A 27,708-nucleotide genomic window follows, 5' to 3' on the forward strand; every position below is an offset into this window, starting at 1 on the left:
AGGGTTATGGGTTAGGACCCAGGGTTACAGGTTAGGACCCAGGGTTACAGGGTTAGGTTACAGGTTAGGACCAATGGTTACAGGGTTAGGACCAAGGGTTACAGGTTAGGACCCAGGGTTACAGGTTAGGACCAAGGGTTACAGGTTAGGACCAAGGGTTACAGGTTAGGACCCAGGGTTACAGGGTAGGTCCCAGTGTTACAGGTTAGGACACATGGTTACAGGGTTACAGGTTAGGACCCTTGTTACAGGTTAGGACCCTTGTTATAGGTTAGGACCCAGGGTTATGGGTTAGGACCCAGGGTTACGGGTTAGGACCCAGGGTTATGGGTTAGGACCCAGGGTTACAGGTTAGGACCCAGGGTTACAGGGTTAGGTTACAGGTTAGGACCAATGGTTACAGGGTTAGGACCAAGGGTTACAGGTTAGGACCCAGGGTTACAGGTTAGGACCAAGGGTTACAGATTAGGACCAAGGGTTACAGGTTAGGACCCAGGGTTACAGGGTTAGGTTACAGGTTAGGACCCAGGGTTACAGGGTAGGTCCCAGGGTTACAGGTTAGGACCCAGGGTTACAGGTTAGGACCCAGGGTTACAGGTTAGGACCCAGGGTTACATGTTAGGACCCAGGGTTACAGGTTAGGACCCAGGGTTACAGGGTTACGGGTTAGGACCCAGGGTTATAGGGTTACAGGTTAGGACCAAGGGTTACAGGGTAGGACCCAGGGTTACAGGTTAGGACCAAGGGTTGCAGGTTAGGACCCAGGGTGACAGGTTAGGACCCAGGGTTACAGTCTAGTACCAATGGTTACAGGTTAGGACCCAGGGTTACAGGGTAGGACCCAGGGTTACAGGGTAGGTCCCAGGGTTACAGGTTGGAACCCAGGGTTACAGCATAGGTCCCAGGGTTACAGGGTAGGACCAAGGGTTACAGATTAGGACCCAGGGTTACAGGGTTACAGGTTAGGACCCAGGGTTACGGGTTAGAACCCAGGGTTACAGGTTAGGACCCAGGGTTACAGGGTAGGTTCCAGGGTTCCAGGGTTAGGTTACAGGTTAGGACCGAGGGTTACATGGTTAGGACTAAGGGTTACATGGTTAGGACCAAGGGTTACAGGGTTAGGACCCAGGGTTACGGGTTAGGACCCAGGGTTACAGGTAGGACCCAGGGTTACAGGGTTAGGACCCAGGGTTACAGGGTTAGGACCAAGGGTTATGGGTTAGGACCCAGGGTTACAGGGTTAGGACCCAGGGTTACGGGTTAGGACCAAGGGTTACGGGTTAGCCCCAAGGGTTACAGGATTACAGGTCAGGACCCAGGGTTACAGGGTTAGGTCACGGGTTAAGACCAAGGGTTACGGGTTAGGACCAAGGGTTACGGGTTAGGACCAATGGTTACAGGTAAGGACCCAGGGTTACAGGTTAGGACCCAGGGTTACAGGGTCGAAGCCAGGGTTACGGGTTAGGACCAAGGGTTACAGGGTTAGGACCCAGGGTTACGGGTTAGGACCAATGGTTACAGGGTAGGACCCAGGGTTACAGGGTTACAGGGTAGGGCCCAGGGTTACAGGGTAGGACCCATGGTTACAGGTTAGGACCCAGGGTTACAGGTTAGGACCCAGGGTTACAGGTTAGGACCCAGGGTTACATGTTAGGACCCAGGGTTACAGGTTAGGACCAAGGGTTACGGGTTAGGACCAAGGGTTACAGGGTTAGGACCCAGGGTTACAGGTTAGGACCCAGGGTTACAGGTTAGGACCCAGGGTTACAGGGTAGGACCCAGGGTTACAGGGTAGGACCCAGGGTTACAGGTTAGGACCCAGGGTTACAGGTTAGGATCCAGGGTTACAGGTTAGGACCCAGGGTTACAGGTTAGGACCCAGGGTTACAGGTTAGGACCCAGGGTTACAGGTTAGGACCCAGGGTTACAGGGTTAGAACCCAGGGTTACAGGTTAGGACCCAGGGTTACAGGGTAGGACCCAGGGTTACAGGGTAGGACCCAGGGTTACAGGGTTAGGTTACAGGTTAGGACCCAGGGTTACAGGGTAGGTCCCAGTGTTACAGGTTAGGACACATGGTTACAGGGTTACAGGTTAGGACCCTTGTGACAGGTTAGGACCCTTGTTATAGGTTAGGACCCAGGGTTATGGGTTAGGACCCAGGGTTACGGGTTAGGACCCAGGGTTATGGGTTAGGACCCAGGGTTACAGGTTAGGACCCAGGGTTACAGGGTTAGGTTACAGGTTAGGACCAATGGTTACAGGGTTAGGACCAAGGGTTACAGGTTAGGACCAAGGGTTACAGGTTAGGACCAAGGGTTACAGGTTAGGACCCAGGGTTACAGGGTAGGACCCAGGGTTACAGGGTTAGGTTACAGGTTAGGACCCAGGGTTACAGGGTAGGTCCCAGGGTTACAGGTTAGAACCCAGGGTTACAGGTTAGGACCCAGGGTTACAGGTTAGGACCCAGGGTTACATGTTAGGACCCAGGGTTACAGGTTAGGACCCAGGGTTACAGGGTTACAGGTTTGGACCAAGGGTTACAGGGTAGGACCCAGGGTTACAGGTTAGGACCAAGGGTTGCAGGTTAGGACCCAGGGTGACAGGTTAGGACCCAGGGTTACAGTCTAGTACCAATGGTGACAGGTTAGGACCCAGGGTTACAGGGTAGGACCCAGGGTTACAGGGTAGGACCCAGGCTTACAGGGTACGTCCCAGGGTTACAGATTAGGACCCAGGGTTACAGGTTAGGACCCAGGGTTACAGGTTAGGACCCAGGGTTACATGTTAGGACCCAGGGTTACAGGTTAGGACCCAGGGTTACAGGGTTACGGGTTAGGACCCAGGGTTACAGGGTTACAGGTTAGGACCAAGGGTTACAGGGTAGGACCCAGGGTTACAGTCTAGTACCAATGGTTACAGGTTAGGACCCAGGGTTACAGGGTAGAACCCAGGGTTACAGGGTAGGTCCCAGGGTTACAGGTTAGGACCCAGGGTTACAGGTTGGGACCAAGGGTTACAGGTTGGGACCCAGGGTTACAGGGTTAGGACCAAGGGTTACGGGTTAGGACCCAGGGTTACAGGTTAGGACCCAGGGTTACAGGGTAGGACCCAGGGTTACAGGGTTAGGTTACAGGTTAGGACCCAGGGTTACAGGGTAGGACCCAGGCTTACAGGGTACGTCCCAGGGTTACAGATTAGGACCCAGGGTTACAGGTTAGGACCCAGGGTTACAGGTTAGGACCCAGGGTTACATGTTAGGACCCAGGGTTACAGGTTAGGACCCAGGGTTACAGGGTTACGGGTTAGGACCCAGGGTTACAGGGTTACAGGTTAGGACCAAGGGTTACAGGGTAGGACCCAGGGTTACAGTCTAGTACCAATGGTTACAGGTTAGGACCCAGGGTTACAGGGTAGGACCCAGGGTTACAGGGTAGGACCCAGGGTTACAGGGTAGGTCCCAGGGTTACAGGTTGGGACCCAGGGTTACAGGTTGGGACCCAGGGTTACAGGTTGGAACCCAGGGTTACAGCATAGGTCCCAGGGTAACAGGGTAGGACCCAGGGTTACAGATTAGGACCCAGGGTTACAGGGTTACAGGTTAGGACCAAGGGTTACAGGTTAGGACCCAGGGTGACAGGGGAGGACCCAGGGTTACAGTCTAGTACCAATGGTTACAGGTTAGGACCCATGGTTACAGGGTAGGACCCAGGGTTACAGGGTAGGTCCCAGGGTTACAGGGTAGGACCCAGGGTTACAGGGTAGGTCCCAGGGTTACAAGTTAGGACCCAGGGTTACAGGTTAGGACCCAGGGTTACAGGTTAGGACCCAGGGTTACAGGTTAGGACCCAGGGTTACAGGGTTAGGTTATAGGTTAGGACCCAGGGTTACAGGGTAGGACCCAGGCTTACAGGGTAGGTCCCAGGGTTACAGGTTAGGACCCAGGGTTACAGGGTTAGGTTACAGGTTAGGACCCAGGGTTACAGGGTAGGACCCAGGCTTACAGGGTTAGGTTACAGGTTAGGACCAATGGTTACAGGGTGAGGACCAAGGGTTACGGGTTAGGACCCAGGGTTACAGGTTAGGGCCCAGGGTTACAGGGTTAGGTTACAGGTTAGGGCCAAGGGTTACGGGTTAGGACCCAGGGTTACAGGGTAGGACCCAGGGTTACAGGGTAGGTCCCAGGGTTACAGGTTAGGACCCAGGGTTACAGGGTTACAGGTAAGGACCCAGGGTTACAGGTTAGGACCCAGGGTTACAGGGTTACTGGTTAGGACCCAGGGTTACAGGGTTACAGGTTAGGATCCAGGGTTACAGGGTAGGACCCAGGGTTACAGTCTAGTACCAATGGTTACAGGTTAGGACCCAGGGTTACAGGGTAGACCCAGGGTTACAGGGTAGGTCCCAGGGTTACAGGTTAGGACCCAGGGTTACAGGTTGGGACCCAGGGTTACAGGTTGGGACCCAGGGTGACAGGTTGGGACCCAGGGTTACAGGTTGGGACCCAGGGTTACAGGTTAGGACCCTTGTTACAGGTTAGGACTCTTGTTATAGGTTAGGAACCAGGGTTACGGGTTAGGACCCAGGGTTACGGGTTAGGACCCAGGGTTATGGGTTAGGACCCAGGGTTACAGGTTAGGACCCAGGGTTACAGGGTAGGACCCAGGGTTACAGGGTAGGTCCCAGGGTTACAGGGTAGGTCCCAGGGTTACAGGTTGGGACCCAGGGTTACAGGTTAGGACCCAGGGTTACAGGGTAGGACCCAGGGTTACAGGGTAGGTCCCAGGGTTACAGGGTAGGTCCCAGGGTTACAGGTTGGGACCCAGGGTTACAGGTTGGGACCCAGGGTTACAGGTTGGGACCCAGGGTTACAGGTTAGGACCCTTGTTACAGGTTAGGACCCTTGTTATAGGTTAGGAACCAGGGTTACGGGTTAGGACCCAGGGTTACGGGTTAGGACCCAGGGTTATGGGTTAGGACCCAGGGTTACAGGTTAGGACCCAGGGTTACGGGGTTAGGTTACAGGTTAGGACCAATGGTTACAGGGTTAGGACCAAGGGTTACGGGTTAGGGCCCAGAGTTACGGGTTAGGACCCAGGGTTACAGGGTAGGACCCAGGGTTACAGGGTTAGGTTACAGGTTAGGACCCAGGGTTACAGGGTAGGACCCAGGCTTACAGGGTAGGACCCAGGGTTACATGTTAGGACCCAGGGTTACAGGGTTACGGGTTAGGACCCAGGGTTACAGGGTTACAGGTTAGGACCAAGGGTTACAGGGTAGGACCCAGGGTTACAGGTTAGGACCAAGGGTTACAGGTTAGGACCCAGGGTGACAGGTTAGGACCCAGGGTTACAGGGTAGGTCTCAGGGTTACAGGGTAGGACCCAGGGTTACAGATTAGGACCCAGGGTTACAGGGTAGGTTCCAGGGTTCCAGGGTTAGGTTACAGGTTAGGACCGAGGGTTACAGGGTTAGGACCCAGGGTTACGGGTTAGGACCCATGGTTACAGGTTAGGACCCAGGGTTACAGGTTAGGACCCAGGGTTACAGGTTAGGACCCAGGGTTACGGGTTAGGACCCAGGGTTACGGGTTAGGACCAAGGCTTACAGGTAAGGACCCAGGGTTACAGGGTTAGGACCCAGGGTTACAGGTTAGGACCCAGGGTTACAGGTTAGGACCCAGGGTTACAGGTTAGGACCCAGGGTTACAGGGTAGGACCAATGGTTACAGGGTAGGACCCAGGGTTACAGGGTTACAGGGTAGGACCCAGGGTTACAGGGTAGGACCCAGGGTTACAGGGTAGGACCCAGGGTTACAGGGTAGGACCCATGGTTACCAGTTAGGACCCAGGGTTACAGGTTAGGATCCAGGGTTACAGGTTAGGACCCAGGGTTACAGGTTAGGACCAAGGGTTACAGGTTAGGACCAAGGGTTACAGGTTAGGACCCAGGGTTACAGGTTAGGACCCAGGGTTACAGGTTAGGACCCATGGTTACAGGGTTACAGGTTAGGACCCTTGTTACAGGTTAGGACCCAGGGTAACGGGTTAGGACCCAGGGTTACGAGCTAGGACCCAGGGTTATGGGTTAGGACCCAGGGTTACAGGTTAGGACCCAGGTTTACAGGGTTAGGTTACAGGTTAGGACCAATGGTTACAGGGTGAGGACCAAGGGTACCGGTTAGGACCCAGGGTTACAGGTTAGGGCCCAGGGTTACAGGGTTAGGTTACAGGTTAGGGCCAAGGGTTACGGGTTAGGACCCAGGGTTACAGGGTAGGACCCAGGGTTACAGGGTAGGTCACAGGGTTACAGGTTAGGACCCAGGGTTACAGGGTTACAGGTAAGGACCCAGGGTTACAGGTTAGGACCCAGGGTTACAGGGTTACTGGTTAGGACCCAGGGTTACAGGGTTACAGGTTAGGATCCAGGGTTACAGGGTAGGACCCAGGGTTACAGTCTAGTACCAATGGTTACAGGTTAGGACCCAGGGTTACAGGGTAGAACCCAGGGTTACAGGGTAGGTCCCAGGGTTACAGGTTAGGACCCAGGGTTACAGGTTGGGACCCAGGGTTACAGGTTGGGACCCAGGGTTACAGGTTGGGACCCAGGGTTACAGGTTGGGACCCAGGGTTACAGGTTGGAACACAGGGTTACAGTGTAGGTCCCAGTGTTACAGGGTAGGACCCAGGGTTACAGGTTAGGACCCAGGGTTACAGGGTAGGACCCAGGGTTACAGGGTAGGACCAATGGTTACAGGGTAGGACCCAGGGTTACAGGGTTACAGGGTAGGACCCAGGGTTACAGGGTAGGACCCAGGGTTACAGGGTAGGACCCATGGTTACCGGTTAGGACCCAGGGTTAAAGGTTAGGATCCAGGGTTACAGGTTAGGACCCAGGGTTACAGGTTAGGACCAAGGGTTACAGGTTAGGACCAAGGGTTACAGGTTAGGACCCAGGGTTACAGGTTAGGACCCAGGTTTACAGGTTAGTACCCATGGTTACAGGGTTACAGGTTAGGACCCTTGTTACAGGTTAGGACCCTTGTTATAGGTTAGGACCCAGGGTAACGGGTTAGGACCCAGGGTTACGAGCTAGGACCCAGGGTTATGGGGTAGGACCCAGGGTTACAGGTTAGGACCCAGGTTTACAGGGTTAGGTTACAGGTTAGGACCAATGGTTACAGGGTGAGGACCAAGGGTACGGGTTAGGACCCAGGGTTACAGGTTAGGGCCCAGGGTTACAGGGTTAGGTTACAGGTTAGGGCCAAGGGTTACGGGTTAGGACCCAGGGTTACAGGGTAGGTCCCAGGGTTACAGCTTAGGACCCAGGGTTACAGGGTTACAGGTAAGGACCCAGGGTTACAGGTTAGGACCCAGGGTTACAGGGTTACTGGTTAGGACCCAGGGTTACAGGGTTACAGGTTAGGATCCAGGGTTACAGGGTAGGACCCAGGGTTACAGTCTAGTACCAATGGTTACAGGTTAGGACCCAGGGTTACAGGGTAGAACCCAGGGGGCGGCAGGGTAGCCTAGTGGTTAGAGCGTTGGACTAGTAACCGGAAGGTTGCGAGTTCAAACCCCCGAGCTGACAAGGTACAAATCTGTCGTTCTGCCCCTGAACAGGCAGTTAACCCACTGTTCCCAGGCCATCATTGAAAATAAGAATTTGTTCTTAACTGACTTGCCTGGTTAAATAAAGGTAAAATAAAAAATAAAAAAGGGTTACAGGGTAGGACCCAGGGTTACAGTCTAGTACCAATGGTTACAGGTTAGGACCCAGGGTTACAGGGTAGAACCCAGGGTTACAGGGTAGGTCCCAGGGTTACAGGTTAGGACCCAGGGTTACAGGTTGGGACCCAGGGTTACAGGTTGGGACCCAGGGTTACAGGTTGGGACCCAGGGTTACAGGTTGGAACACAGGGTTACAGTGTAGGTCCCAGTGTTACAGGGTTAGGACCCAGGGTTACAGGTTAGGACCCAGGGTAACAGGTTAGGACCCAGGGTTACAGGGTAGGACCCAGGGTTACAGGGTAGGACCAATGGTTACAGGGTAGGACCCAGGGTTACAGGGTTACAGGGTAGGACCCAGGGTTACAGGGTAGGACCCAGGGTTACAGGGTAGGACCCAGGGTTACAGGGTAGGACCCAGGGTTACCGGTTAGGACCCAGGGTTACAGGTTAGGATCCAGGGTTACAGGTTAGGACCCAGGGTTACAGGTTAGGACCAAGGGTTACAGGTTAGGACCAAGGGTTACAGGTTAGGTCCCAGGGTTACAGGTTAGGACCCAGGGTTACAGGTTAGGACCCATGGTTACAGGGTTACAGGTTAGGACCCTTGTTACAGGTTAGGACCCTTGTTATAGGTTAGGACCCAGGGTAACGGGTTAGGACCCAGGGTTACGAGTTAGGACCCAGGGTTATGGGTTAGGACCCAGGGTTACAGGTTAGGACCCAGGTTTACAGGGTTAGGTTACAGGTTAGGACCAATGGTTACAGGGTGAGGACCAAGGGTACGGGTTAGGACCCAGGGTTACAGGTTAGGGCCAAGGGTTACGGGTTAGGACCCAGGGTTACAGGGTAGGACCCAGGGTTACAGGGTAGGTCCCAGGGTTACAGCTTAGGACCCAGGGTTACAGGGTTACAGGTAAGGACCCAGGGTTACAGGTTAGGACCCAGGGTTACAGGGTTACTGGTTAGGACCCAGGGTTACAGGGTTACAGGTTAGGATCTAGGGTTACAGGGTAGGACCCAGGGTTACAGTCTAGTACCAATGGTTACAGGTTAGGACCCAGGGTTACAGTGTAGAACCCAGGGTTACAGGGTAGGTCCCAGGGTTACAGGTTAGGACCCAGGGTTACAGGTTGGGACCCAGGGTTACAGGTTGGGACCCAGGGTTACAGGTTGGGACCCAGGGTTACAGGTTGGGACCCAGGGTTACAGGTTGGAACACAGGGTTACAGTGTAGGTCCCAGTGTTACAGGGTAGGACCCAGGGTTACAGGTTAGGACCCAGGGTTACAGGGTAGGACCCAGGGTTACAGGGTAGGACCAATGGTTACAGGGTAGGACCCAGGGTTACAGGGTTACAGGGTAGGACCCAGGGTTACAGGTTAGGACCCAGGGTTACAGGGTAGGACCCAGGGTTACAGGGTAGGACCCAGGGTTACAGCGTAGGACCCATGGTTACAGGTTAGGATCCAGGGTTACAGGTTAGGACCAAGGGTTACAGGTTAGGACCAAGGGTTACAGGTTAGGACCCAGGGTTACAGGTTAGGACCCAGGGTTACAGGTTAAGACCCATGGTTACAGGGTTACAGGTTAGGACCCTTGTTACAGGTTAGGACCCTTGTTATAGGTTAGGACCCAGGGTAACGGGTTAGGACCCAGGGTTACGAGTTAGGACCCAGGGTTATGGGTTAGGACCCAGGGTTACAGGTTAGGACCCAGGTTTACAGGGTTAGGTTACAGGTTAGGACCAATGGTTACAGGGTGAGGACCAAGGGTACGGGTTAGGACCCAGGGTTACAGGTTAGGGCCCAGGGTTACAGGGTTAGGTTACAGGTTAGGGCCAAGGGTTACGGGTTAGGACCCAGGGTTACAGGGTAGGACCCAGGGTTACAGGGTAGGTCCCAGGGTTACAGGTTAGGACCCAGAGTTACAGGGTTACAGGTAAGGACACAGGGTTACAGGTTAGGACCCAGGGTTACAGGGTTACTGGTTAGGACCCAGGGTTACAGGGTTACAGGTTAGGATCCAGGGTTACAGGGTAGGACCCAGGGTTACAGTCTAGTACCAATGGTTACAGGTTAGGACCCAGGGTTACAGGGTAGAACCCAGGGTTACAGGGTAGGTCCCAGGGTTACAGGTTAGGACCCAGGGTTACAGGTTGGGACCCAGGGTTACAGGTTGGGACCCAGGGTTACAGGTTGGGACCCAGGGTTACAGGTTGGGACCCAGGGTTACAGGTTGGAACACAGGGTTACAGTGTAGGTCCCAGTGTTACAGGGTAGGACCCAGGGTTACAGATTAGGACCCAGGGTTACAGGGTTAGAACCCAGGGTTACAGGTTAGGACCCAGGGTTACAGGGTAGGTTCCAGGGTTCCAGGGTTAGGTTACAGGCTAGGACCAAGGGTTACAGGGTTAGGACCAAGGGTTACAGCGTTAGGACCCAGGGTTGCGGGTCAGGACCCAGTGTTACAGGTTAGGACACATGGTTACAGGGTTACAGGTTAGGACCCTTGTTACAGGTTAGGACCCAGGGTTATGGGTTAGGACCCAGGGTTACGGGTTAGGACCCAGGGTTATGGGTTAGGACCCAGGGTTACAGGTTAGGACCCAGGGTTACAGGTTTAGGTTACAGGTTTAGGTTACAGGTTAGGACCAATGGTTACAGTGTTAGGACCCAGGGTTACGGGTTAGGACCAAGGGTTACAGGTTAGGACCAAGGGTTACAGGTTAGGACCAAGGGTTACAGGTTAGGACCAAGGGTTACAGGTTAGGACCCAGGGTTACAGGTTAGGACCCATGGTTACAGGGTTACAGGTTAGGACCCTTGTTACAGGTTAGGACCCTTGTTATAGGCTAGGAACCAGGGTTACGGGTTAGGACCCAGGGTTACGGGTTAGGACCCAGGGTTATGGGTTAGGACCCAGGGTTACAGGTTAGGACCCAGGGTTACAGGGTTAGGTTACAGGTTAGGACCCAGGGTTACAGGGTAGGACCCAGGCTTACAGGGTAGGTCCCAGGGTTACAGGTTAGGACCCAGGGTTACAGGTTAGGACCCAGGGTTACAGGTTAGGACCCAGGGTTACAGGGTTACGGGTTAGGACCCAGGGTTACAGGGTTACAGGTTAGGACCAAGGGTTACAGGGTAGGACCCAGGGTTACAGGTTAGGACCAAGGGTTACAGGTTAGGACCCAGGGTGACAGGTTAGGACCCAGGGTTACAGTCTAGTACCAATGGTTACAGGTTAGGACCCAGGGTTACAGGGTAGGACCCAGGGCAACAGGGTAGGTCCCAGGGTTACAGGGTAGGTCCCAGGGTTACAGGTTGGGACCCAGGGTTACAGGTTGGGACCCAGGGTTACAGGTTGGGACCCAGGGTTACAGGTTGGAACCCAGGGTTACAGCATAGGTCCCAGGGTTACAGGGTAGGACCCAGGGTTACAGATTAGGACCCAGGGTTACAGGGTTACAGGTTAGGACCCAGGGTTACGGGTTAGAACCCAGGGTTACAGGTTAGGACCCAGGGTTACAGGGTAGGTTCCAGGGTTAGGTTACAGGTTAGGACCGAGGGTTACATGCTTAGGACCAAGGGTTACAGGGTTAGGACCCAGGGTTATGGGTTAGGACCCAGGGTTACAGGTAGGACCCAGGGTTACAGGGTTAGGACCCAGGGTTACAGGGTTAGGACTAAGGGTTATGGGTTAGGACCCAGGGTTACAGGGTTAGGACCCAGGGTTACGGGTTAGGACCAAGGGTTACAGGGTTAAGACCAAGGGTTATGGGTTAGGACCAAGGGTTACAGGTTAGGACCAATGGTTACAGGTAAGGACCCAGGGTTACAGGTTAGGACCCAGGGTTACAGGTTAGGACCCAGGGTTACAGGGTCGAAGCCAGGGTTATGGGTTAGGACCAAGGGTTACAGGGTTAGGACCCAGGGTTACGGGTTAGGACCAATGGTTACAGGGTAGGACCCAGGGTTACAGGGTAGGACCCATGGTTACAGGGTAGGACCCATGGTTACAGGTTAGGACCCAGGGTTACAGGTTAGGACCCAGGGTTACAGGTTAGGACCAAGGGTTACAGGTTAGGACCTTGGTTAGGACCAAGGGTTACAGGTTAGGACCCAGGGTTACAGGTTAGGACCCATGGTTACAGGGTTACAGGTTAGGACCCTTGTTACAGGTTAGGACCCAGGGTTACGGGTTAGGACCCAGGGTTACAGGTTAGGACCCAGGGTTACAGGGTAGGACCCAGGGTTACAGGGTAGGACCCAATGTTACAGGGTTAGGTTACAGGTTAGCACCAAGGGTTACGGGTTAGGACCCAGGGTTACGGGTTAGGACCCAGGGTTACGGGTTAGGACCCAGGGTTACGGGTTAGGACCCAGGGTTATGGGTTAGGACCCAGGGTTACGGGTTAGAACCCAGGGTTCCAGGGTTACAGGTTAGGACCCAGGGTTACAGGGTTACAGGTTAGGACCCAGGGTTACAGGGTAGGACCCAGGGTTACAGGTTGGGACCCAGGGTTACAGGTTGGGACCCAGGGTTACAGGTTGGAACCCGGGGTTACGGGTTAGAACCCAGGGTTCCAGGGTTACAGGTTAGGACCCAGGGTTACAGGGTTACAGGTTAGGACCCAGGGTTACAGGGTAGGACCCAGGGTTACAGGTTGGGACCCAGGGTTACAGGTTGGGACCCAGGGTACAGGTTAGGACCCAGGGTTACAGGTTAGTACCCAGGGTTATAGGTTAGGACCAAGGGTTACAGGGTTAGGTTACAGGTTAGGACCAAGGGTTACAGGGTTACAGGTTAGGACCAAGGGTTACAGGTTAGGACCCAGGGTTACAGGTTAGGACCCAGGGTTACAGGGTTACAGGTTAGGACCCAGGGTTACAGGTTAGGACCCAGGGTTACAGGTTAGGACCCAGGGTTTCAGGGTAGGACCCATAGTTACAGCGTTACAGGTTAGGACCCAGGGTTACAGGGTTACAGGTAAGGACCCAGGGTTACAGGGTTAGGACCCAGGGTTACAGTGTAGAACCATTGGTTACAGGTTAGGACCCAGGGTTACAGGTTAGGACCCAGGGTTACGGGTTGGGACCCAGTGTTACAGGTTGGGACCCAGGGTTACAGGTTGGGACCCAGGGTTACAGGTTAGGACCCAGGGTTACAGGGTTAGGTTACAGGTTAGGACCGAGGGTTACATGGTTAGGACCAAGGGTTACAGGGTTAGGACCCAGGGTTACGGGTTAGGACCCAGCGTTACAGGTAGGACCCAGGGTTACAGGGTTAGGACCCAGGGTTACAGGGTTAGGACCAAGGGTTATGGGTTAGGACCCAGGGTTACAGGGTTAGGACCCAGGGTTACGGGTTAGGACCAAGGGTTACAGGGTTAAGACCAAGGGTTATGGGTTAGGACCCAGGGTTACAGGGTTAGGACCCAGGGTTACGGGTTAGGACCAAGGGTTACGGGTTAGCCCCAAGGGTTACAGGATTACAGGTTAGGACCCAGGGCTACAGGGTTAGGTCACGGGTTAAGACCAAGGGTTACGGGTTAGGACCAAGGGTTACGGGTTAGGACCAATGGTTACAGGTAAGGACCCAGGGTTACAGGTTAGGACCCAGGGTTACAGGTTAGGACCCAGGGTTACAGGGTCAAAGCCAGGGTTACGGGTTAGGACCAAGGGTTACAGGGTTAGGACCCAGGGTTACGGGTTAGGACTAATGGTTACAGGGTAGGACCCAGGGTTACAGGGTTACAGGGTAGGACCCAGGGTTACAGGGTAGGACCCATGGTTACAGGGTAGGACCCATGGTTACAGGTTAGGACCCAGGGTTACAGGTTAGGACCCAGGGTTACAGGTTAGGACCCAGGGTTACAGGTTAGGACCCAGGGTTACAGGTTAGGACCTTGGTTAGGACCAAGGGTTACAGGTTAGGACCCAGGGGTACAGGTTAGGACCCATGGTTACAGGGTTACAGGTTAGGACCCTTGTTACAGGTTAGGACCCAGGGTTACAGGTTAGGACCCAGGGTTACAGGTTAGGACCCAGGTTTACAGGGTTAGGTTACAGGGTTAGGACCAAGGGTACGGGTTAGGACCCAGGGTTACGGGTTAGGACCTAGGGTTACGGGTTAGGACCCAGGGTTACAGGGTAGGACCCAATGTTACAGGGTTAGGTTACAGGTTAGCACCAAGGGTTACGGGTTAGGACCCAGGGTTACGGGTTAGGACCTAGGGTTACGGGTTAGGACCCAGGGTTACGGGTTAGGACCCAGGGTTATGGGTTAGGACCCAGGGTTACGGGTTAGAACCCAGGGTTCCAGGGTTACAGGTTAGGACCCAGGGTTACAGGGTTACAGGTTAGGACCCAGTGTTACAGGGTAGGACCCAGGGTTACAGGTTGGGACCCAGGGTTACAGGTTGGGACCCAGGGTTACAGGTTGGGACCCAGGGTTACAGGTTGCGACCCGGGGTTACAGGTTAGAACCCAGGGTTACAGGTTAGGACCCAGGGTTACAGGTTAGTACCCAGGGTTATAGGTTAGGACCAAGGGTTACAGGGTTAGGTTACAGGTTAGGACCAAGGGTTACAGGGTTACAGGTTAGGACCAAGGGTTACAGGTTAGGACCCAGGGTTACAGGTTAGGACCCAGGGTTACAGGGTTACAGGTAAGGACCCTGGGTTACAGGGTTAGGACCCAGGGTTACAGTGTAGAACCATTGGTTACAGGTTAGGACCCAGGGTTACAGGTTAGGTCCCAGGGTTACAGGGTAGGACCCAGGGTTACAGATTAGGACCAAGGGTTACAGGGTTATAGGTTAGGACCCAGGGTTACAGGTTAGGACCCAGGGTTACGGGTTGGGACCCAGTGTTACAGGTTGGGACCCAGGGTTACAGGTTGGGACCCAGGGTTACAGGTTAGGACCCAGGGTTACAGGGTAGGACCCAGTGTTACAGGTTAGGACCCAGGGTTACAGGGTTGCAGGTTAGGACCCAGGGTTGCAGGTTAGGACCCAGGGTTGCAGGTTAGGACCCAGGGTTACAGGTTAGCACCCAGGGTTACAGGTTAGGACCCAGGGTTACAGGGTTACAGGTTAGGACCCTGGGTTACAGGTTAGGACCCAGGGTTACAGGTTAGGACCCAGGTTTACAGGTTAGGACCCAGGGTTACAGGTTAGTACCCAGGGTTCAGGTTAGGACCCAGGGTTACAGGGTTAGGTTACAGGTTAGGATCCAGGGTTACAGGTTAGGACCCAGGGTTACAGGTTAGGACCCAGGGTTACAGGTTAGGACCCAGGGTTTCAGGGTAGGACCCAGGGTTACAGGGTTACAGGGTTAGGACCCAGGGTTACAGGTTAGGACCCAGGGTTACAGTGTAGGACCATTGGTTACAGGTTAGGACCATTGGTTACAGTTTAGGACCCAGGGTTACAGGTTAGTACCCAGGGTTACAGGTTAGGACCCAGGGTTACAGGGTTAGGTTACAGGTTAGGATCCAGGGTTACAGGTTAGGACCCAGGGTTACAGGTTAGGACCCAGGGTTACAGGTTAGGACCCAGGGTTACAGGTTAGGACCCAGGGTTTCAGGGTAGGACCCAGGGTTACAGCGTTAAAGGTAAGGACCCAGGGTTATGGGTTAGGACCCAGGGTTACAGGTTAGTACCCAGGGTTACAGGTTAGGACCCAGGGTTACAGGGTTAGGTTACAGGTTAGGACCAAAGGTTACAGGGTTAGGACCAAGGGTTTCGGGTTAGGACCCAGGGTTATGAGTTAGGACCCAGGGTTACAGGGTAGGACCCAGTGTTACAGGTTAGGACCCAGGGTTACAGGTTTGCAGGTTTGGACCCAGGGTTGCAGGTTAGGACCCAGGGTTACAGGTTAGGACCCAGGGTTACAGGTTAGGACCCAGGGTTACAGGTTAGGACCCAGGGTTACAGGTTAGGACCCAGGGTTACAGGTTATGACCCAGGGTTACAGGTTAGGACCCAGGGTTACAGGTTAGTACCCAGGGTTACAGGTTTGGACCAAGGGTTACAGGGTTAGGTTACAGGTTAGGACCCAGGGTTACAGGTTAGGACCCAGGGTTACAGGTTAGGACCCAGGGTTACAGGTTAGGACCATTGGTTACAGGTTAGGACCATTGGTTACAGGTTAGGACCCAGGGTTACAGGTTAGGACCCAGGGTTACAGGTTAGGACCCAGGGTTACAGGTTAGGACCCAGGGTTACAGGTTAGGACCCAGGGTTACAGGTTAGGACACAGGATTACAGGTTAGGACCAAGGGTTACAGGTTAGGACCAAGGGTTAAAGGTTAGGATCCATGGTTACAGGGTTACAGGTTAGGACCCAGAGTTACAGGTTAGGACCCAGGGTTACGGATTAGGACCAATGGTTACAGGGTTACAGGTTAGGACCCAGGGTTATGGGTTAGGACCCAGGGTTATGGGTTAGGACCCAGGGTTACAGGTTAGGACCCAGAGTTACAGGTTAGGACCCAGGGTTACAGGTTAGGACCCATGGTTACAGGGTTACAGGTTAGGACCCAGGGTTACAGGTTAGGACCCCCCTTCCTCTTGGCCTGATTCCTTCAATATCTGCAGATCTTTAAGGACGTCTGCAATATTGGTGAAAGCTTTACAAATACACCTCTTATACCTGTTTTCCAAGCCGTCAGATCTACAGGGGTAGACGGGTTGGAGCCACGCGGATGGTCTAGGGAGTGAGTTAGGACTGGCTGTTAGGTTGGGCAGCATGTAGTGTTGTGATATTGTGTGACATGGTTTACATCTCTGGTTGGTCCCATCCTGGTCCTCTTATCTGTCTGTCTAGGTTTCTCTGACCTTTTGACCTCTGTGTAGGTTTCTCTGACCTTTTGACCTCTGTGTAGGTTTCTCTGACCTTTTGACCTCTGTGTAGGTTTCTCTGACCTTTTGACCCCTGTCTAGGTTTCTCTGACATTTTGACCTCTGTATAGGTGTCTCTGACCTTTGACCTCTGTGTAGGTGTCTCTGATGTTTGGCCTGGAGGGGTCATGGTGCTTTGGGGAACTGGTCTTCATGGAGCGTTACCGGGAAGTCCTGGAGGAGCTGGGTCGCGTGGAGCAGAAGATGGAGACCCACTCTTTATCTTCATCCTCCTCTTCCTCAGAGGGCCTGGGAGCGACGGCCGTGGCGCCCGCCCCGGGGCGTAGTCGCCTGGGAAGTAGTGGGCGCTCCACCCTGCAGGCCATCGGGAGTGCTGCCGCTGCAGGTCATTTAGCAGACACTCTTATCCAGAAAGACGTACAGTCAGGGCAGTCAACTGAAGTGAGACGTACGGAAGTAGACTTCCGTACGGTCACAATATAACATCGTTCCTGTGTATCTGTGTACTTGTCTTCCACATAGCATCTCACCTGTCTTAACACAAGAATGCTCGGTTCTCATTTTATAGGACGGTTATTTAGGTGCTTTTACTTTGTGAATGTCCTCTTATCGTGTGTGAAAACTATAACTCATTCATCCTCTCTGTTAGATAAGTCCTTCTACTCTATATAGATCTGTGTGTGTTTCTGTCAAGTTGGGGTTCAAGGCTGTCTGTAGCATTGGGGTTAGAGTCTGTCTGTCTGTAGAGTTGGGGTTAGAGGCTGACTCCCTGTCTGTCTGTCTGTCTGTCTGTAGAGATGGGGTTAGAGGCTGTCTGTCTGTAGAGTTTGGGTTAGAGGCTGACTCCCTGTCTGTAGAGTTGGGGTTAGAGGCTGACTCCCTGTCTGTCTGTAGAGTTGGGGTTAGAGCCTGACTCCCTGTCTGTCTGTAGAGGTGGGGTTAGAGGCTGACTCCCTGTCTGTCTGTAGAGTTGGGGTTAGAGGCTGACTCCCTGTCTGTAGAGGTGGGGTTAGAGACCGACTCCCTGTCTGTAGAGTTGGGGCTAGAGGCTGACTGTCTGTAGAGGTGGGGTTAGAGGCTGTCTTTAGAGTTGGGGTTAGAGGCTGTCTGTCTGTCTGTAGAGTTGGGGTTAGAGGCTGACTCCCTGTCTGTCTGTCTGTCTGTCTGTAGAGTTGGAGTTAGACCCTGACTCCCTGTCTGTCTGTAGAGTTGGGGTTAGACCCTGACTCCCTGTCTGTCTGTAGAGTTGGGGTTAGAGGCTGACTCCCTGTCTGTCTGTAGAGTTGGGGTTAGACCCTGACTCCCTGTCTGTCTGTAGAGTTGGGGTTAGAGGCTGTCTGTCTGTAGAGTTGGGGTTAGGCTGTCTGTCTGTAGAGTTGGGGTTAGAGGCTGACTCCCTGTCTGTCTGTAGAGTTGGGGTTAGAGGCTGTCTGTCTGTAGAGGTGGGGTTAGAGGCTGACTCCCTGTCTGTCTGTAGAGTTGGGGTTAGAGGCTGTCTGTCTGTAGAGTTGGGGTTAGAGGCTGACTCCCTGTCTGTCTGTAGAGTTGGGGTTAGAGGCTGACTCCCTGTCCGTCTCTCGTTAGGCATGGCTTTCTATTCCGTCTCTGACGTGGCAGACCGTCTCCTTTCCACCCCTGGTCGCCCCGTTCCGTCCCTGGAGGAGGGCTACTGGCTGGGCCGCTGTGTCCTGGACCCCCCAGGGACAGGCCTCCTGCACACCCTCCTGGAGGAGCTCAGCCCAACTGCCATGGCTGCCTTCGACCTGGCCTGCTGTCACTGCCAGCTGTGGAAGACCTCCAGACAGCTGCTGGACACGGCAGAGAGACGGCTACACAGCAGTCTGGAGGGAAGAGGTAGGTGGGGGGGGGGGGGGGGTACAGGATAGGATAGAGTGGGGTAGCATAGAGTGGGGTAGCATAGAGGGGGGTAGGATAGGATGGGTTGGGGTAGGATAAGTTGGAGTAGGATGGGGTGGGGTACGGTGGTGTTGGGTAGGGTGGGGTACAGGGTAGGGTGGGGTACAGGATAGGATAGAGTGGGGAATGATAGAATGAGGATAGGTTGGGGTAGGGTGGGATGGGGTACGGTGGGGTGGGGTACAGGGTAGGATGGAGTGGGGTAGGACGGAGTGGGGAAGGATAGAATGAGGATAGAGTGGGGTAGGATATAATGAGGATAGAGTGGGGGAGTATAGAGTGGGGGAGTATGGAGTGGGGGAGGATGGAGTGGGGTAGAATAGAATGAGGATGGAGTGGGGTAGGATAGAATGAGGATGGAGTGGGGTAGGATAGAATGAGGATAGAGTGGGGAGGATAGAATGAGGATAGAGTGGGGAGGATAGAATGAGGATGGAGTGGGGAGGATAGAATGAGGATGGAGTGGGGTAGGATAGAATGAGGATGAAGTGGGGTAGGATAGAATGAGGATAGAGTGGGGAGGATAGAATGAGGATGGAGTGGGGAGGATAGAATGAGGATGGAGTGGGGTAGGATAGAATGAGGATGGAGTGGGGTAGGATAGAATGAGGATGGAGTGGGGTAGGATAGAATGAGGATAGAGTGGGGAGGATAGGGGGAGGATGGAGTGGGGGAGGATAGAATGAGGATGGAGTGGGGTAGGATAGAATGAGGATGGAGTGGGGTAGGATAGAATGAGGATGGAGTGGGGTAGGATAGAATGAGGATAGAGTGGGGGAGGATGGAGTGGGGTAGGATAGAATGAGGATAGAGTGGGGAGGATAGGGGGAGGATGGAGTGGGGGAGGATAGAATGAGGATGGAGTGGGGTAGGATAGAATGAGGATGGAGTGGGGTAGGATAGAATGAGGATGGAGTGGGGTAGGATAGAATGAGGATGGAGTAGGGTAGGATAGAATGAGGATAGAGTGGGGTAGGATAGAATGAGGATAGAGTGGGTAGGATAGAATGAGGATAGAGTGGGGGAGGATGGAGTGGGGTAGGATAGAATGAGGATGGAGTGGGGTAGGATAGAATGAGGATGGAGTGGGGTAGGATAGAATGAGGATAGAGTGGGGGAGGATGGAGTTGGGTAGGATATAATGAGGATGGAGTGGGGGAGGATAGAGTGGGGTAGGATAGAATGAGGATGGAGTGGGGTAGGATAGAATGAGGATGGAGTGGGGTAGGATAGAATGAGTATGGAGTGGGGAGGATAGGGGGAGGATGGAGTGGGGAGGATAGGGGGAGGATGGAGTGGGGTAGGATAGAATGAGGATAGAGTGGGGGAGGATAGAGTGGGGGAGGATGGAGTGGGGTAGGATGGAGTGGGGTAGGATAGAGTGGGGTAGGATAGAGTGGGGTAGGATAGAGTGGGGTAGGATGGAATGAGGATAGAGTGGGGTAGGATGGAGTGGGGTAGGATAGAATGAGGATAGAGTGGGGTAGGATAGAGTGGGGCAGGATAGAATGAGGATAGAGTGGGGTAGGATGGAGTGGGGTAGGATAGAATGAGGATAGAGTGGGGTAGGATAGAATGAGGATGGAGTGGGGGAGGGTGGAGTGGGGTAGGATGGAGTGGGGTAGGATGGAGTGGGGGAGGATAGAATGAGGTAGGATGGAGTGGGGTAGGATGGAGTGGAGGAGTCCCCCTCCGTTCCCCTCTGTCTCCCTAGTCCCCTCCGTTCCCCTAGTCCCCCTAGTCCCCTCCGTTCCCCTCCGTCCCCCTAGTCCCCTCTGTTCCCCCCCGTCTCCCTAGTCCCCTCCGTCCCCCTAGTCCCCTCCGTTCCCCTTCGTCTCCCTAGTCCCCTCCGTCCCCCTAGTCTCCTTCGTCTCCCTAGTCCCCTTCGTCTCCCTAGTCCCCTCCGTCCCCCTAGTCCCCTCCGTTCCCCTCCGTCTCCCTAGTCCCCTTCGTCTCCCTAGTCCCCTCCGTCCCCCTAGTCCCCTCCGTCCCCCTAGTCCCCTCCGTTCCCCTCCGTCTCCCTAGTCCCCTCCGTCTCCCTAGTCCCCTCCATCTCCCTAGTCCCCTCCGTCCCACTAGTCCCCTCCGTTCCCCTCCGTCTCCCTCGTCCCCCTCCGTCTCCCTATTCCCCTCCGTTCCACTCCGTCTCCCTAGTCCCCTCCGTTCCCCTTTCCTCAGGAGACATAGCGGAGCCCTTTCTAACCCTGTTATTCCCTTCGTTCCTCAGGACTGAGGGTGGAACCCAAGGTGAAACACTCTGAGGGTATCCGAGGATTTCCTGCGATGCTCCAACAGATGGGGAAGATCCTCAACCACACAGCCAGTCATAGTGGCAACAAGGGCCCCGCCAAGACAGGTAAGCACTACTGCATTAAACAAGTTTATACGTATATCTGAATATGCATATAGCTTGGGTACCAGTCTGTTAGTGCTGTCATTCCCCTCCGTGTCAACTACTACATGGCATGGCACAGAGTACAAGGTGTGGGATGTTAGCCCTCTACACGACACAGAGTACAAGGTGTGGGATGTGGGATGTTAGCCCTCTACATGACACAGAGTACAAGGTGTGGGATGTGGGATGTTAGCCCTCTACATGGCACAGAGTACAAGGTGTGTGATGTGGGATGTTAGCCCTCTACATGACACAGAGTACAAGGTGTGGGATGTTAGCCCTCTACATGACACAGAGTACAAGGTGTGGGATGTTAGCCCTCTACATGACACAGAGTACAAGGTGTGGGATGTGGGATGTTAGCCCTCTACATGACACAGAGTACAAGGTGTGGGATGTTAGCCCTCTACATGACACAGAGTACAAGGTGTGGGATGTTAGCCCTCTACACGACACAGAGTACAAGGTGTGGGATGTGGGATGTTAGCCCTCTACATGACACAGAGTACAAGGTGTGGGATGTTAGCCCTCTACACGACACAGAGTACAAGGTGTGGGATGTTAGCCCTCTACATGACACATTTGGACATTAATTAACGCCTACATTAGAACGTCGTGGCTGTTCAGTGACATGCAATACATGACGTCACAGTTCTGTATGGCTTTTGAGTGACAGATGAAAGAAGTTGCCTCCCCTCCCCCCTTCCCTCTTGCTAATTGGGCAACCTTTGCTGTTTCAATGTAGCTCTATCCATATAGGCCAATTCCCAAGAGTGTTAAGGGTTAACACAAAACGGCTCTGGATTTGCAGACAGAAGAGTTCAGTTAATGCTCAGTATTTCTCTCTCTCTCCCTCCTTGCTGTGTTCTTTCTAGAATCCATTGTGGAGGACCACGTTGTGTCCAGTCCTTTAGGCTGCTGTATACAGGAAGTGTTGCTGTGCTGCCACCCTGTGCTGAGTGAGGAGGGCATCGCTACCCGACTGAGCCTGGCACAGCACCTAGAGATCACCTTGCTGACCCTGTCCACCGCTACAGAAACCGCAGGTATAGATCACCTTGCAGAAACCACAGGTATATATCACCTTGCTGACCCTGTCCACCGCTACAGAAACCACAGGTATAGATCACCTTGCAGAAACCACAGGTATATATCACCTTGCTGACCCTGTCCACCACTACAGAAACCACAGGTATAGATCACCTTGCAGAAACCACAGGTATATATCACCTACTGACCCTGTCCACCACTACAGAAACCACAGGTATATATCACCTTGCTGACCCTGTCCACCACTACAGAAACCACAGGTATATATCACCTTGCTGACCCTGTCCACCACTACAGAAACCACAGGTATATATCACCTTGCTGAAACCACAGGTATATATCACCTTGCAGAAACCACAGGTATAGTCCACCACTACAGAAACCACAGGTATATATCACTTTGCTGACCCTGTCCACCACTACAGAAACCACAGGTATATATCACCTTGCTGACCCTGTCCACCACTACAGAAACCACAGGTATATATCACCTTGCTGAAACCACAGGTATATATCACCTTGCTGACCCTGTCCACCGCTACAGAAACCACAGGTATAGATCACCTTGCAGAAACCACAGGTATATATCACCTTGCTGACCCTGTCCACCACTACAGAAACCACAGGTATATATCACCTTGCTGACCCTGTCCACCACTACAGAAACCACAGGTATAGATCACCTTGCAGAAACCACAGGTATATATCACCTTGCTGACCCTGTCCACCACTACAGAAACCACAGGTATATATCACTTTGCTGACCCTGTCCACCACTACAGAAACCACAGGTATATATCACCTTGCTGACCCTGTCCACCACTACAGAAACCACAGGTATATATCACCTTGCTGAAACCACAGGTATATATCACCTTGCTGACCCTGTCCACCACTACAGAAACCACAGGTATAGATCACCTTGCTGACCCTGTCCACCACTACAGAAACCACAGGTATATATCCACACAGGTATATATCACCTTGCTGACCCTGTCCAACCACAGGTATATATCACCTTGCTGACCCTGTCCACCACTACAGAAACCACAGGTATATATCACCTTGCTGACCCTGTCCACCACTACAGAAACCACAGGTATAGATCACCTTGCAGAAACCACAGGTATATATCACCTTGCTGACCCTGTCCACCACTACAGAAACCACAGGTATATATCACCTTGCAGAAACCACAGGTATATATCACCTTGCTGAAACCACAGGCATATATCACCTTGCTGACCCTGTCCACCACTACAGAAACCACAGGTATATATCACCTTGCTGACCCCTGTCCACCACTACAGAAACCACAGGTATATATCACCTTGCTGACCTTGTCCACCACTACAGAAACCACAGGTATATATCACCTTGCAGAAACCACAGGTATATATCACCTTGCTGACCCTGTCCACCACTACAGAAACCACAGGTATAGATCACCTTGCAGAAACCACAGGTATATATCACCTTGCTGACCCTGTCCACCACTACAGAAACCACAGGTATATATCACCTTGCTGACCCTGTCCACCACTACAGAAACAACAGGTATATATCACCTTGCTGACCCTGTCCACCACTACAGAAACAACAGGTATATATCACCTTGCTGACCCTGTCCACCACTACAGAAACAACAGGTATATATCACCTTGCTGACCCTGTCCACCACTACAGAAACCACAGGTATATATCACCTTGCTGACCCTGTCCATCACTACAGAAACCACAGGTATATATCACCTTGCTGACCCTGTCCACCACTACAGAAACCACAGGTATATATCACCTTGCTGACCCTGTCCACCACTACAGAAACCACCCTGGCTAGGTTAGCATCACAGACCCTGGATAGGTTAGCATCACAGACCCTGGATAGGTTAGCATCACAGACCCTGGATAGGTTAGCATCACAGGTTAGCATCACAGACCCTGGATAGGTTAGCATCACAGACTAAGGTTAGGGGGCTAAGGTTAGGGGGCTATTGTTAGTGTGTTTGGGGGCTAGGGTTAGAGGGCTAGGGATAGGGGGTTAGGGGGCTAGGGTTAGAGGGCTAGTGTTAGGGCTAGGGGGCTAGGGTTAGGGGGCTAGGGAGCTAGGGTTAGGGGGCTAGGGTTAGAGGGCTAGGGTTAGTGGCCTAGGGGGTTAGGGGCTAGGGTTAGGGGGCTAGGGTTAGGGGGCTAGGGAGCTAGGGTTAGGGGGCTAGGGTTAGAGGGTTAGTGGCCTAGGGGGTTAGGGGGCTAGGGTTAGAGGGTTAGTGGGGTAGGGGGCTGGGCTAGGGTTAGGGGCCTAGGGTTAGGGGCTTAGGGTTAGAGGGCTAGGGGGCTAGGGCTAGGGGGCTACGATTAGGGGGCTAGGGTTAGGGGGCTAGGGTTAGAGGGTCAGGGGGTTAGGTGGCTAGGGCTACGGGGCTAGGGTTAGGGGGTTAGGGTTAGAGAGTTAGTGGGCTAGGGTTAGTGGGTTAGTGGGCTAGGGTTAGAAAGGCTAGGGTTAATGGGCTAGGCTTAGGGGGCTAGGGGGCTAGGGTTAGTGGGCTAGGGTTAGGGGGCTAGGGTTAGGGGATAGGGGGTTAGTTGGCTAGGGTTAGTGGGCTAGGGGGCTAGGGTTAGTGCGCTAGGGGGTTAGGGTTAGTGGGCTAGGGTTAGTGGGCTAGGGTTAGTGGGCTAGGGTTAGGGGGCTAGGGTTAGTGGGCTGGGGTTAGGGGGATAGGGTTGGGGGGCTGGGGGCTAGGGGGATAGGGTTAGGGGGCTGGGGTTAGGGGGATAGGGCTAGGGGGCTAGGGGGCTAGGATTAGAGGGCTAGGGTTAGGGTTTTTGGTTAGTGTATAACTAAGTGTATAATGTGTTGTGTCTCTGTAGTGGAGAGTCCTGCTGGTGCCCTCCTAACAGCCCTGGTAGAGCAGGCCAGTCTAGGGTTAGGGTTAGGGGATAGGGGGTTAGTTGGCTAGGGTTAGTGGGCTAGGGGGCTAGGGTTAGTGCGCTAGGGGGTTAGGGTTAGTGGGCTAGGGTTAGTGGGCTAGGGTTAGTAGGGCTAGGGTTAGTGTAGGGTTAGGGGGCTAGGGTTAGTGGGCTGGGGTTAGGGGGATAGGGTTGGGGGGCTGGGGGCTAGGGGGATAGGGTTAGGGGGCTGGGGTTAGGGGGATAGGGCTAGGGGGCTAGGGGGCTAGGATTAGAGGGCTAGGGTTAGGGTTTTTGGTTAGTGTATAACTAAGTGTATAATGTGTTGTGTCTCTGTAGTGGAGAGTCCTGCTGGTGCCCTCCTAACAGCCCTGGTAGAGCAGGCCAGTCTGAAACAGCTAGGGCTAGGGTTAGTGTATAACTAAGTGTATAATGTGTTGTGTCTTAGTGGAGAGTCCTGCTGGTGCCCTCCTAACAGCCCTGGTAGAGCAGGCCAGTCTGAAACAGCTAGGGCTAGGGTTAGTGTATAACTAAGTGTATAATGTGTTGTGTCTTAGTGGAGAGTCCTGCTGGTGCCCTCCTAACAGCCCTGGTAGAGCAGGCCAGTCTGAAACAGCTAGGGCTAGGGTTAGTGTATAACTAAGTGTATAATGTGTTGTGTCTTAGTGGAGAGTCCTGCTGGTGCCCTCCTAACAGCCCTGGTAGAGCAGGCCAGTCTGAAACAGCTAGGGCTAGGGTTAGTGTATAACTAAGTGTATAATGTGTTGTGTCTTAGTGGAGAGTCCTGCTGGTGCCCTCCTAACAGCCCTGGTAGAGCAGGCCAGTCTGAAACAGCTAGGGCTAGGGTTAGTGTATAACTAAGTGTATAATGTGTTGTGTCTTAGTGGAGAGTCCTGCTGGTGCCCTCCTAACAGCCCTGGTAGAGCAGGCCAGTCTGAAACAGCTAGGGCTAGGGTTAGTGTATAACTAAGTGTATAATGTGTTGTGTCTTAGTGGAGAGTCCTGCTGGTGCCCTCCTAACAGCCCTGGTAGAGCAGGCCAGTCTGAAACAGCCGGAGTTGGAATCCCACCCGGTGCGTTCCTCCATGAAGCAGCTGCTGCGGTCGATGGACACGCTGTGTCCCTTCGAGCCCCAGAGCTCCCCTTGCAGGCCAGACTACATGAGGAGCTTCGTGGACTACGTCAACACGCTGGCTTCGGTGTTAATACGCAGCCTGGGATCTGAAGGTGAGTGTATTTACCTCCTGTGTGGGTCAGTTGGTAGAGCACGGCGCTTGTAACGTCGTCGATGGGTTTGTTTCCCGCTGGGGCCATTACCCATACGAATATGTATGTACGTGTAACAGAAAAGGGGAGTCTGTGCTCAAGCGTTAGCTTTTGAGTGGCAGAGACTCTTATTAAGGGAGGACGGATCACGTGTGGTTGTGAAACCACAGGTCCCGGGTCGGAGCCAGGTATGTGCCCGAATTGGGAGGAAGTGGTACTCGCTAAGCAAACAACAGCGGCAGGTAGCCTAGCAGTTAAGAGCGTTGGGTCGGTAACTGAAAGGTTGTTGGTTCGAATCCCCGAGACGACTAGGTGATAAATCTGTCGATGTGCCCTTGAGCAAGGCACTTAACTCCAATTGTTCCTGTAACAGATTTATTTTATTTTATTATAATTTTATTTTTTTCTCTGACATCTTTGCACATGCAATAAAACAGCAGAATAGAAACAGAATTGTATTTTACTCTCCTCTGTTTCTCCTCTGTTTCTCCTCTGTTTCTCCTGTTTCTCCTCCGTTTCTCCTCCGTTTCTCCTCTGTTTCTCCTCTGTTTCTCCTCTGTTTCTCCTCCGTTTCTCCTCTGTTTCTCCTCCTCTGTTTCTCCTCCTCTGTTTCTCCCGTTTCTCCCGTTTCTCCCGTTTCTCCCGTTTCTCCGTTTCTCCTCCGTTTCTCCTCCGTTTCACCTCTGTTTCACCTCTGTTTCACCTCTGTTTCTCCTCTGTTTCTCCTCTGTTTCTCCTCTTTCCACTCTGTTTCTCCTCCTCTGTTTCTCCTCCTCTGTTTCTCCTCCTCTGTTTCTCCTCCTCTGTTTCTCCTCCGTTTCTCCTCCGTTTCTCCTCCTCCGTTTCTCCTCCTCTGTTTCTCCTCCTCTGTTTCTCCTCCTCTGTTTCTCCTCCTCTGTTTCTCATCTGTTTCTCCTCTGTTTCTCCTCTGTTTCTCCTCTGTTTCTCCTCCGTTTCTCCTCCGTTTCTCCTCCGTTTCTCCTCTGTTTCTCCTCTGTTTCTCCTCTGTTTCTCCTCCGTTTCTCCTCCGTTTCTCCTCCGTTTCTCCTCCGTTTCTCCTCTGTTTCTCCTCTGTTTCTCCTCTGTTTCTCCTCTGTTTCTCCTCTGTTTCTCCTCCGTTTCTCCTCTGTTTCTCCTCCTCCTCTGTTTCTCCTCCTCCTCTGTTTCTCCTCCTCCTCTGTTTCTCTTCCTCCTCTGTTTCTCCTCCTCTGTTTCTCCTCCTCCTCTGTTTCTCCTCCTCTGTTTCTCCTCTGTTTCTCCTCTGTTTCTCCTCTGTTTCTCCTCTGTTTCTCCTCCTCCTCTGTTTCTCCTCTCCTCTGTTTCTCCTCTGTTTCTCCTCTGTTTGTCCTCTGTTTGTCCTCTGTTTCTCCTCTGTTTCTCCTCTGTTTGTCCTCTGTTTCTCCTCTGTTTCTCTCTGTTTCTCCTCCTCTGTTTCTCCTCCTCTGTTTCTCCTCCGTTTCTCCTCCGTTTCTCCTCCTCCGTTTCTCCTCCTCTGTTTCTCCTCCGTTTCTCCTCCGTTTCTCCTCTGTTTCTCCTCTGTTTCTCCTCTGTTTCTCCTCTGTTTCTCCTCTGTTTCTCCTCCGT

General features: G+C 53.3%; 1 protein-coding gene across 1 annotated transcript in view; it reads left to right on the forward strand.

Annotated features, from left to right (window-relative positions):
• Window positions 1-27,708, forward strand: part of LOC139383710 (zinc finger, FYVE domain containing 26) — a 148,064-nt gene that overhangs the window by 64,514 nt on the left and 55,842 nt on the right. Inside the window, exons 14-18 of the mRNA XM_071128263.1 lie at window positions 16,728-16,974; window positions 18,174-18,443; window positions 20,734-20,862; window positions 21,777-21,947; window positions 25,852-26,085. Of these exons, the coding sequence (XP_070984364.1) occupies window positions 16,728-16,974; window positions 18,174-18,443; window positions 20,734-20,862; window positions 21,777-21,947; window positions 25,852-26,085 (1,051 nt within the window). The remainder of the gene's footprint in view (window positions 1-16,727; window positions 16,975-18,173; window positions 18,444-20,733; window positions 20,863-21,776; window positions 21,948-25,851; window positions 26,086-27,708) is intronic.

The sequence above is a fragment of the Oncorhynchus clarkii genome, chromosome 25 (assembly GCF_045791955.1).
Source record: "Oncorhynchus clarkii lewisi isolate Uvic-CL-2024 chromosome 25, UVic_Ocla_1.0, whole genome shotgun sequence".
Taxonomy (NCBI): Eukaryota; Metazoa; Chordata; class Actinopteri; order Salmoniformes; family Salmonidae; genus Oncorhynchus; species Oncorhynchus clarkii.